The following is a 12,093-nucleotide window of genomic DNA, read 5'->3' as shown; positions in this document are numbered from 1 at the left end:
TATCCACATTTTGAAATTGAAGACAATTTTAAATTAACAAACCTCTCTGGCAATGTTACTTAAAGCTTCATCTTCCGCAGAAAATCTGTCTTTCACTGGAGTTCTTTTCCTTCCTGATCCAGGAGTCCCCATTTTTATTCTCTAGGTTCTGTATTTGCAAGAATGGACAGGAAAAAGCTCAGTTTTCAGATCTGAAATGAAAAAAAAGAAAGAAAAGTATTAAATTTCCCCATTCTTTACCTATATAATACTCAAGAAACCTACATGCCATTGGCACAAATTTCTCCAGCAGTTGTATTTCTGGGAAAATTCTATCACAAAATCTTGTGGAAGCTTTATAAAATACCCTTGCCCTCTACAAGGCGCACATGCACAGTTAATTTTTCCCTTTTAAGAATTCTGTTGAATAAAACCTATCAGTTTTGAACCTACAGCTTCAAAGTGTTTGGCTGTGCACAGCTGTCAACTGCTGCTAACTGAAGACATGCAAGTACCCTGTCACTTTTCACAGCTCCTAAAAATAAGCATCTGTTTAATTTTATAGACTTTGGAGAAGCTATAGGTAACAATGCTTCAAGAATTAAAATTACACATTCCTCTCCAAAACAGAAAGATTCACAGAGTCTTTTCAAAGCAACCAAGCAGCTAGAAGAGGCTTATATACATTTTAATGTAGCTTTAAAATCCAGTGAGAAGTACATGTGCCACCTACTATAGTAAAGACATTTCTGGACAAACAAACAATTCTTTTGCCTAACTAGATTCCTAATTTGGAAAATGAAGAGAGAAACATACAAAATCATATACCCACTGTGAAACATAAAACACCCTGTAGTCTTCTTCCAAACACCTTTGCCATCAGTTGCAAATATACCAAAATCATCACCAAACCAAAATGCAACTTGTTTTTACACATACAGCCACAGGCAGCAAAACATTACTCATTTAAAAATTAATAATAATAATTTCTTCAAAGATCCTAAAGAAACCCTACTTCCAGACATCCAGGTCCTTCCAAATGCCAGATCAGAATTTGGTTGCAATTCAGCTATTTGATATGAAAGAGGTAAGTGTCCCACACAGAGCTTGGGAAAATACCTTTTTTAGAACAAGGATTTCCTTCCATGCAGATAGAAATGGCCTAACATGGAACTGTATCGGCAATCCTCTTTTGGAAAAAAAAAAAAAAAAAGTTGCAAGAACTATCTTTCATACTGGATCCAACCAGCAGACACTCAGGAATTCCTTTCAATTTGATTGAAAAGAAAAAAAAGAATGGGACGAGGATATTTTTTGTGCAAGTGCATTTCTTAATTTATTTTTATACAACAATCACAAAGTCAAAACATATGGGGCACTTCCTGGAACTCAAAGATATCAAGTAGCACCACAGTTCTCTGTTTTAGCTTCTACACTTTTTTTTCCCCCCCATAACTTCATGCCTCTATTCTTCTCTTCCTTGGAGGAGGTCTTTTTCTCTGCTTCAACTTCTGCATGTATTTTACGGTTTTCTATGTGCTTAGAGGAGCGAATCATACTATTTGTTGATGTGAGAAAAGAAAACAAAGACTTAAAATTAGCAGTCCCCTTTTTTAACATATCTGCATAGGACACATACCACTATTACGCAGTATAATCTTATTTATTTCCAGCTGCTGTTCTGAGACCAATACAAAACATATGAAATGCTGCAGGTGCACAACAGCTCCATTATGTAAAAACCCTAAAGGAGAGTTTGCAGTGTTTGTGGAAGAATACTTAGGAACAAAAATACAGCATTTGAAGGGGCCAGAGAAAGTGCAGTTCTATAGCCCAGTGATGAACACACTTCTGATAGGGAGGAGGGGGAACAAGCACCTCCATTCATTCCTCCATAGGCTTATTCATTTTGCAGTGCAGAGTTTTAGATAAAATAAAGGCATTTGGGCCAATATACAGGACTTGCCTCCCAGAGAGGGTCTATACCATCTGCCAGTGGCTCATGCTTTAGTTTATTTGTGCCTCCTTCACAGTATGATTTTTTTGGTTTTGGCTTTGATTGGGAGGTTAAATAGCAGCACACTTTCAACAAGAAATACAAGATTCCAGCCTCATTCTTATCCTAGAGGTTGGGATGGTTCTTGGAAGTAGGAAAGCAGAGGTTGAACTCATAGTAAAGGGAGACTCTGAACTAAGGTCTTCTGGGACAAGTACTGCTGCTGTTAGTCTATTCAGTAAGAGTCTATCTTTTCGGTCTGAAAAACAAGCAAGCAAGCAAGCTCATACTTTGTACTCAGATGAACTTGCATGTTTTTACCTGGAAAGCAGTTTTGATGTCTCAGAGGCTGAAATTCAAGCTGAGAACTACAGACTGCTGCCCACATTTGGAAGAAAGCTCTCCAAAAACCTGCACTGCTTTTAAGTAGTTCTTATCAGCTGGCTTCAAATAAAGAGGGAAGTAGAGCACTAAACAGAAGTTGTATCAATGCATAAAGTAATACTCCCTTACTATAAAAGGGTTTTAGAAGGTAATATTTTACCAAAGTCAAGAAATAATTTTATGATAAATCAGTTCATGTAATACAACTCAAATCTATCCACTAAAAAAGACCATCGAGCCTGAAATTAATTTCTTTTAATTTGCGCATTTAAAGTTGCATTTCTTAATTAAATATTTAGCACATAAGTAAAATCTGCCGAATAACTGCATATAACATAGACTTGAACTGCATCTGTGGATGTCTTTCAAACAACATGGCACTTCTAATAGACAACTAACTGGTTTGTGAATTCAGTAAGATTCTCTTAGCTGCCAGACCGATTTAGGAAACGGATTGTAATAACTTATATAGCTATTTTTAGTATAGCCACTTTCAGAGTGACAATAATTACTTAATGTATACACAAATCATAGTGGATTAAAAAAAATGCAAATACTTTTAATGAGCAAAAAGCTCTTCATCTGAGTCTCACAGTAGCACAACTGTACAGAAATCATTGTGCAGTAAGGCAAGCAAGTGTGGCAAGCAAGCAAGAAAAGGAAGCAGTGACAGACTATCTGAAGAAATATAGAGATATTGCCTTTGCATACAAGGATGAATTAGTAAAGCCAAAGCTCAGCTGGAGTCAAAACCAAAGGCTGCAAAGTACAGGACAGACTTCTATAAGGACATTGGCAGCAAAAGCAAGACCAAGAAAACTGTGGGGCCATTGCCCAGTGAGGCAGTGAACATGTGTGGAGCCCTTGCAGGGCCCACCCTTGTCAAAATAGCCTGTATAACAACACCTGTGAAGATAGGAATGTGAGTATGTGTGAATCAAATGTGTAAAGTTGTCTGAGATGATGTTTGCTCCAAACTGATCATGTTAAAGAGGAAGAGGGCAATCAGCTAGATTAAATAATAACTAGGGAATTTCAAAAAGACTTCTGCAACAATGGAATAAGCTTGAAAAGAAGTATAAAAGAAGCACAAAAATCTGCACCAGCGGGGAAAGTCCCTTTAGTAGAAACACCAACAGTCAAAGCATGGTTTGATACTGCTAGGTATCTAGGTACTGCTAGGTTTGATATTGAAGTTGCCCTGCTAGCATCACAACCTCTGCCTAGGCCAGACAGTGTAGCCTCCCTGTTGGAGGCTGCAAGTTGCCTGCACTCCAGCTAGTGGGCTGCCAGTGCACAGTGCAACAAGCAAGGAGAACCCATACCTTGCATGTGAGCTTGTGGGGTGCCTTCTCACCAGCATGTGCACTAGCAGATTCTAGGGAGCAGCATGGGTACACATAAATCTGGAGCACCCACATCTCCAACAGGAAGCATGTTTAAGTAGGGGACCCTGCACCCCAGAAGAGAGAGTAGTTAAACACTGGAAAAGGGGCCCAGAGAGGCTGTGAAATCTCCAGCATTGAAGAAATATCCAGAAGATACTCAAAACTTGACTGGGCAAGGCCCTCAACAACCTGCTCTGACTGACCACACTTTGAGCAACCGGTTGGACACAGTGACCTCCAGAAGTCCCTTTCAACATAAACAATTCTATGATTCTATAATTACTATTGACAGCTTTGAAAGTAAACTTCAACACAAGCAATCTTTAGCAAGATGTTTTAGTATTCCTTCAAGGGTTTTGTCAAGTTTCTTCTGTTCCAAAGAATTTTTATCTAGTTGACATATCTCAGAATATTTCATGTCTCATTATACGATTCCATAGTAAAGAGCTCCAGTTCTATTATGAACTTACAAGTCTAATGCTAAAGCTGTGATGATGTTACATCTCAGAAAAGTTTAAGGTGACCAATATTTCGGATGCATGCAGGAATATTCCTTAGGTGCTTCACTTCTGTAACTTGTAAATTACAGGAAAAAATATTTTGCTGCATGAGATAAGAATTTAATATAGGTCATAACCACAGAGAATTTATAGAAAAATAACTTGAGAACCCCAAAACAAACAAAACCACACAAAGAACAGTTTGTTACACCAGTCTACCTAAACGATAAAAGATGATAAAGAGAAATTACATTATTGTCTGCTGCATTTACAGTTCAGAATTTCCAAGTCATGTCTATTACATGTTTAGTTCTTACTGTAGGCTGGGTTACACGCTGTATTACAGATAACTGATGAAGCGGCATTGAACTTTCAAACCTAATATATTTAGATTTTAAGAAAGGTGACGAGGGAGGTGACATGCTGTCAAAGGATCACTCGAAGTGTCAAGTAAGCACCACTTTTTTTTCCTCTCTTCCAAAAGAGCCCATATGTTTGGTTGTCTCAAAATATTATCATTTCCATTCCATTTACTCTTTATCCCAAAATTCCCAGCAGTTTTAGCTACCAGAAAAGCCCCTGTGTTTGAAACCTTATGATTCTCCCACACCAACCTTTAACAGCCCTTTAATTCTTTACAAAAAGACAGTTTACATTAAGATATTAAGAGAGAATGCTTTATGCTACAACAGCACATCTTTTTACATGTTTTTTTAAAAAAACTTCAAAATAGATACTAATAGCACAATAACTACATAGATACTGGCAGCACGGTTGAAAAGTAGCTTATACACGAAGTCTTCAACATTAGAATGTTTTATTAGGAGCATATGTAGTCAGGATGCAGTGGATTTTTCTATTCTACCACTAGCAAGTTCTTGTTATCAGGTGACCCTAGATGATGCCAGGTATAGCATAAGAGGGGGCAAAACAAATCACCTTTGCTTGACTTGACTTCTGCTGTATTTAATTCCCCAAATTAAAATCCCTGAAGTTCCCAAACAAACAAAAAAAACCTGTGAGGAAGTTCCCCAGGTTCCCTCTCTCATTTGTCTTCACTTCAGGTATGTATAAATTTCATCACTTCCTTAAACATTGCTGTCTACTCTTTCTCCTATTACCTTCTAACTCTAGACTTGCGGTGTAAAGGTTCTCTTTGTTTCTCTGCCTAGAATTGTGATGTGTCTTACATAAAAAAGCAGCTACACTACACTTTAAGGCTATATCACTCACCACCTTCAGTGGCACCACCTGTTCTGATGCCTGGGTCTCTGCCAGTATACTTGGCATCACATACATGCAAGGCATTCAGATACTACAGTGTGAACAGGCTATAAATAAACAGACTGAAACTTGGCTTTCCTCTTTTAAATAACACTGCAAGATAATTAAAATTCACCTGTGTAGAAACAATCTCTGTATATTTGATCTAACAATAAAAAGCAGCAGTCCTGCTCTATAATCACTGGTTTTTAGAACCAGGGTCATAGCTTCCTAATACTGGAATACAAGCTAGCAGCCTCTACATTTGGAGTCCAAAGCCACTGACACAGAAGCTTGTATTTTTAAAAAAGTCAATTCTTTTAATCCTGAGAAGGAGCTGCACCTTTTATCCATAATAACCCAAAAACTTCTTACATGACTTTGGTTGTCCACTTGCAAAGTTAATTTTTGGAGCTGCCACACATCTTTAAACATCTGTAAGTGAATCAAATGGACCACAGAAGAGGTTCTACAGAATCCTGCTAACTGCTCCTGATGCTGGAATATGCTAACTATCCCTGAAATATGATGAGACAGATAACCTATAATGACCAACTTCCCAGTAGTATTTATCAGCTGAATTCACAACTAGGGTATATAAAAAACTAGGTTTGATACAGAAATTTATCAGTCTTAACAAACTAGACACAGCACTAAGCTTTTGTAATTATTGAGTAATTCTTTGATTTCATAAGAGCAAAAAGGAAATGAAGTCAATGGGAGACAGGAACTCAAATCTGAATACAGAAGAAGGCTAGAATTTCTTGAAATCAAACAGTGTAAAAACCTAAAAGAAAAAATTTGAACAAAGATTACTTGGATGAATAATTAGAAAGACATTAATAATACAGAGGATGAATATAAAGAGTGGGAGGAAAAGAAACACTCAAGAGCAACAAAATAATCTCATTTGCTGATCAAAATGAATCACTACTTATTTGTTTTTATTTATGGTAGTTCCACAAATGTTCAAAATACCAAAAGAATGTATTTGTGAAATATACTAAAGAGAGCAAAAGCTTTTTCAGACACCTAACTAAAAACAAAGAGCTAAGAAGCAGGACTACTATGCAATGATGATAGTAGTTGAAATTAAAGGATTTAAAATGATTTCATAAATTCACTGAATGCTTGCCCTTCACTTCAACAAATCAGTGCTACCAGCAATGGTGTAAATGCAGGGTAGACAGTGAGAGTGAAGGTATGGAAGCTACTATACGCAGAATTAAAGCAGAATTCTAAAACTTAATATGCTCAGGAGTACAGTGGAAAGCTCCCATCCCAGAAATTTTAAAGAACTGTTTCATGAAACTGCAGCTCTAGCAACAAGGATGTATTAACAAGTCAGAGGTGTTATTATTATTATTACTGCAAAACAGCAGAAGTAGCATTTACATTTAGGGAGGAGAAGGAATCATACTGGAAACTACAATCTTCTTAGCTTTTGCCTTTAGTGCTGTGTGAGAACAAGCCCAAGGAGACAGGGAAATCAATGGATATAGAATAAAAATACAACATGACTTTACTTAAGTTGTGCAAGACTAACATAATAGTCTTCCCCAGTAACTAACATACAAGGGCATGTTCTTTGGAATTAGTATTTCAATTGAAAGACAGGCCTCAAAACACTTGAGAAAGAAAAGGAACTGCATGTACTAACTAATCAGAGGGCAACTGACCCACTGAAAAGCAGGGGTGGTAGAAACTAACAGCTATTTATACAATAGTTTAGAGAACTCATTTAATATTTTCATTCTCAATACCCTTGTTCAGAAAAGATTTAATTCACAGTAGAATCAGTGCAAAAAAGAGCTGCTAATATGAGTAAAAGAGCCTAACATTGAAGGGAAAAAACAAAGACTGAGAAAGTGATATAATTACTGTCTGCTGAAAGATTATGGTGCTTATTACCACTGTGATGGAAGTAAAGCTATTCCAGTTAATGAATGATGTTTCCATTAAAAAAAGTTATTTGTCTCAAATTCTGTCTGTTGGCACAAAGTTTCTACTCTCTTCAAGAAAAAGAAAAGTTACCCTCTGGATAGTTGAAAGTTAGTCTGCTACAAGCTGAGAATTGCAGTCGACCCCACAATGCAATACGTTCACAGTTTACTTGCCTTTCTAAAATATGAGAAATAAAACTTTTTCTGAGTTCATGGTGTTTAAAAAGAGAATGACAATTCCTTAGAAGAAGTTGAAATCCCTTAATTCTTCCACATTATGGAGCTATAGAGGAACAAAAGCTCACCATAAGATAATCAAAAAGCCGTTATGCAGTGTGTAAAAGTGTTGCCTGATGGAGCTATAAACTGCAACTATGCCTGGCTAGCATTGATATACTCAAAACAATGCAATAGAGTATTCGTACCAACGTATCCTTACAGTTCTGCAAGGTCACCAAGCATCTCAGACCCACCAAGCTATCTTTGGTGACCTTCTTCTGTCCTCCCAAACTACCAAAATTCTGAGACATCACCACGCAGATCAAACTGGCTCACTTCAAGCAGTGGCACTTATTTTACTACGAGATACGAACATGAACTACGAGTTCTTTGTCAGTCAGTTGCCAACAGCTGCACTTGCAGATACCATTACTTCACAAGATGATAAAGTGTTAGGTACAGGATATTATCACCAGTAACGAGAAATATCTGCAAAGCTCTCACAATGGTCAATCACCAAGGGATATCTCAGGGCACAACATGAAGCATATGTAGGTTTCAGAGAAGTGGTATAACACATTTGGACTTTTCTATAATCAGTGCTACCACAGATGCTGAAGTTCCAGAAACAGACTAAGAAATCAAACGTGATTTTAAAATAGGAGGAAATGACAGCATTAATAATGAGCACCAGGAAAAAATGTTGGGAATGCATAATAAAAAACAAAGTCAGAAGAATCTTGTGTGTTTATTCTAAAATGGAGCAAACAGCACTTTTACGCTGTCAGCTTTTTCAAAATGAGTATCCTTGTGTCATTTTGCAAAAGAAAGATCATTAAAACTAAAAAAACATACTGCTACTATATTGAGGCTCCATTTTTTTAATGAATTAAACAAACAAAGAGCCCCATGGTAACAGCCCACATTCAGTAATAAGTTGCAACTATTTAAGATATTTTTCCATTAACAGTTTCCTATCTAGAACACACCTACATTTTTTTTTTACTATTGCTACAGTTCAGTGCAATGAAGAAAAGCTACAGCACCAAGCAGGGCAATTTCTTCTGGGTACCTCTTATGGCTTTTTCCACCTGCTGCTTCTTCATCAGCTGACATAACTCTTGCTGACTAACCCTCTACTCAGATAGCAGCCAGTAGGCTTAGAAATATTTGTTCCCACTTGGCCCCTTGGGGAGGTGCCCCTTCACCTCTCCTCTTGTAGCAGCTCTAACTATACATGACTATACAATAAAATAAAAAACAAAAAACTTTATCATCTTCAAAAGTAGACAGCATTATTTACATAACATATTTTGCAAGATGCATAAAATACTTTGTAGGACACATAAGGTCACACAGACAAACTGCCCATCCATTGTGTACACTTACATGTTATCTAGTTTCCGGATATTCAAGATAATAAATCTGATCATTTTCCTCAGAAAGCATCTCTAATCACTAGCACGTACTAGTGAACTGTACAGCCCTGTAAGTATCACCACACTGCTTCACATCAGGATTTTACAAATACAAATACAGCCAACACCACAGTAAGTATCAAACTTCTTCAGTATTGGTTTCTCATCCTCTGTTGGCATTATATACTGGAGGTATGTATATGTTATACCATTCTAGAGTCTGGGGTTTTTTTTCTATTTGATATAGGTACACTACAATTTTCACACTAACTATATGAAAGTCTAGCTTGTTTTCTATATAAAAATGTAACATGTACTACACAAAGCTCTATGACTTGGATTCCAATTTAAACTGCGCTTTCTAAAATTTGCATATGTTAAAATACTATGTCATCTGTATAACAAGAGTCATAATGAAAATGAGCTCCTTCCCTTGGAGTCGTTTCATAAAAGGTACTGACGTTTAAGGGCAACAAGCTTACACCTCACACGTTTCACAAAACTTTCCTCTATTCACAAGTTCCCAGGTAGAGACAGCTCAGTTCAGGTGAAACTGACTTCACACTCTAAGGTAAACATTTCTAAGCTCAAGCAACAAAAACAAACATTAGGTACAGCATGCCATGTATGTCAAACAGTATTTCATGTTGCTAGAGCACCTTTCATCTATTCTTACATCATCACTAAGCAATTACATTAACTAAGAAAGCAGACACGTATTAAAAAGATATTTATTTCTGGACCCCAAAGGTCATATATTTAAATAGCTGCCAGCCAAGACACAAATGAAAGCTTAAAGAACTCACCAGACAAGCATTGATTTGATCTTACAGGAAAAATACAAAAAAATTAAGATCTCCAAAGATGCTGGAAGCTAAAATTGTCACTTTGAAGGAATAAAACTGATCATACACCTTCTTCCTCATTTCATACCCAAGACAGTTAGAGGTCTCTACAGAATGAGGGAGTCACTAAAGAGATGATACAGATTCATTGTAATACATTTTTGTTATTGGTGAAAGTATCATGTTAGGACCCAAACTGGCAACCCTTAAACTTATGGGGCAGATCACAGCCCATGGCTATATTTTCAGGCTCCTTCCAAACTCAGGAAGGCGCCGATCTCTCTTAAGGTCAGATAACATCACAACATTTTCTTTACAATCATAACAGCAGAGCATATTAAGAAAAAACAAAAACAAAAAAAAAGAGTGTGATTTGAAACCAGAAAAGCCCAGCTAAGAAGAAGCAGAAAGCCTGACTGGACTGAACCCTCCCATAACCGTCTACCGAGGGAGTACACCCTGCCGCTTTGGGAAATACTGAGGATGCAGTAATACGCTTTGAGGAAATACGAAAGAGAAAGGCACTGAAATACGAGCAGCTGTGATTTTGGGACACCTTCCTTTCTCTCCTTCCCTCTCCCTCATTCCGCCTTTTCCACTCAGCCTCGAGGAGAGTATCCACAGCGGGGAAGGGCGCGTGGGTGGGTGTGAATGACACCTTCCCGCAGGCCTGCGGACCAGGGAAAACAGATCGAGCCCGGAGTGTGGGAACTGCACGCCGGAAGGGGTCGGACGGCCGTGCCTTTCCCTGCTACATGCACACCAAGTCTGACACTGGCCAGAGAGAAGGGGGCGCACATCACAGCCTGGAGCTGTTGCCTTTATTGTTTCCCTTTCCCTTCGCCTACCTGACAAGCGAGTCCCGGCCGAAGCGCCGTGTCCTCCCCACTTCTCCAACCCGAAGAACCAGGTTCCCACCCTACTTCCCCGCCCCGTCCGGGTTTGTACGTAGGTGACACCCTCCCCAACCCCCCCCGGCCCTCACCCTCTTCGTGCGGGAGCCCCAAGGAGCCTTACCTGCGGGCCAGCCTGCTGCAGCACCGGGACGCCTAACAGGGAAGAGCGGTTGCTTCGCTCTCCCCTCTACCCCCTTCCTCGGGTGCTGAGGGGCTCGTGGGTCCCGGAATCGCCTCGGGCTCCTTCCTTTCCTCACTCCCCACCCCCGAGATCCGAGGGGCAGGAACAGGAGCTGCCGAGGGCGCGCACCGTCCGCGGGCCTCGGCAAAGCGGCCGCTTTCTCACTTCACCCTGCCCGGCGAGGGAGCCGCAGGAACCTGAGCTTTAGGCAAAGACAAGCCGCCCTGCCCCAGGCCGCCCTTCTCTCCCCGCCCCGCTCTCGTGCCTCCTCCCCCTCAATGCCGGGCGGTTACAGCCACATCGCGAGCCCGGGAGGAAACGGCGGTTAACTTCAAACCGCTCCCAGGGTTCCGCGGGGGAGGGGAGGGCGCCAGGCGGCCTTTACGGGAGGGGCGCGCGACCCGCGCTGCCGCCGAGGCCGCCCGGCGCGCGTGCACCGCGCCCCACGCCCCGAGCCCCCTGCCGCGGGCGGGCGAGCGGGCGGGCGGGGCGCACTGCGCAAGCGCAACGTTGGCTGGCCGCGAGGAAGGGGCGGCCCGGCGGGCAGGCAGGCGCATGCGCAGGGGCGGGCGGTGGCCGCGGGGCGGTGTCGCGCCGGGGGGGGGGGCAGAGCTGAGTCACGGCTGGGGCAGGCAGAGGTAGGTCCGCGGTTCCCTTTTTTTTTTTTTTTTGGTGTGTTTCTAGAATTAACTCCGGCTTGTTTTAGCAAAGGATGTTCCCCGGGGAGCAATACACTGAGATCCTGAGGAGCCTCGACTGCCCCGGCAAAGCTGACGCGCGAACAGCGAGACTCGGCCGCGGCCGGTGCCCCGAAAACGGTCCCGATTTCCCCGCCCGCGCCGTTGGGTCACGCTGCCGCGCTTTGTGTGCGGCACGCTAGTTTTACGTGGATGGGTGCCAGGCGGGATTTATGGGTAAAAATCCTGTGTAAGCATTTACACCTTCTCTTACAATGTCCCAAACGCTACTGGATTTCTGTGCTACTAAATTCTACGTATAAACAAGTTTTTGAGGATTTAAGATAACGTACAGAAAAGGATTACACTGTTAAATATATTCTGATCTATGCACAAAGCACATT

General features: G+C 40.6%; 1 protein-coding gene across 1 annotated transcript in view; it reads right to left on the bottom strand.

Moving 5' to 3' along the window:
• LRRFIP2 (LRR binding FLII interacting protein 2) overlaps positions 1-11,469 on the bottom strand; it is a 61,187-nt gene extending 49,718 nt beyond the window's left edge. Inside the window, exons 1-2 of the mRNA XM_067291297.1 lie at positions 10,953-11,469; positions 43-191 (exon numbers count right to left, since the gene is read on the bottom strand). Of these exons, the coding sequence (XP_067147398.1) occupies positions 43-132 (90 nt within the window). The 5' untranslated portion in view covers positions 133-191; positions 10,953-11,469. The remainder of the gene's footprint in view (positions 1-42; positions 192-10,952) is intronic.
• Positions 11,470-12,093: the final 624 nt, after the last annotated feature.

Source organism: Apteryx mantelli, chromosome 2, assembly GCF_036417845.1.
Source record: "Apteryx mantelli isolate bAptMan1 chromosome 2, bAptMan1.hap1, whole genome shotgun sequence".
NCBI lineage: Eukaryota > Metazoa > Chordata > Aves > Apterygiformes > Apterygidae > Apteryx > Apteryx mantelli.
This window is presented reverse-complemented; position numbering and strand designations above follow the sequence as displayed.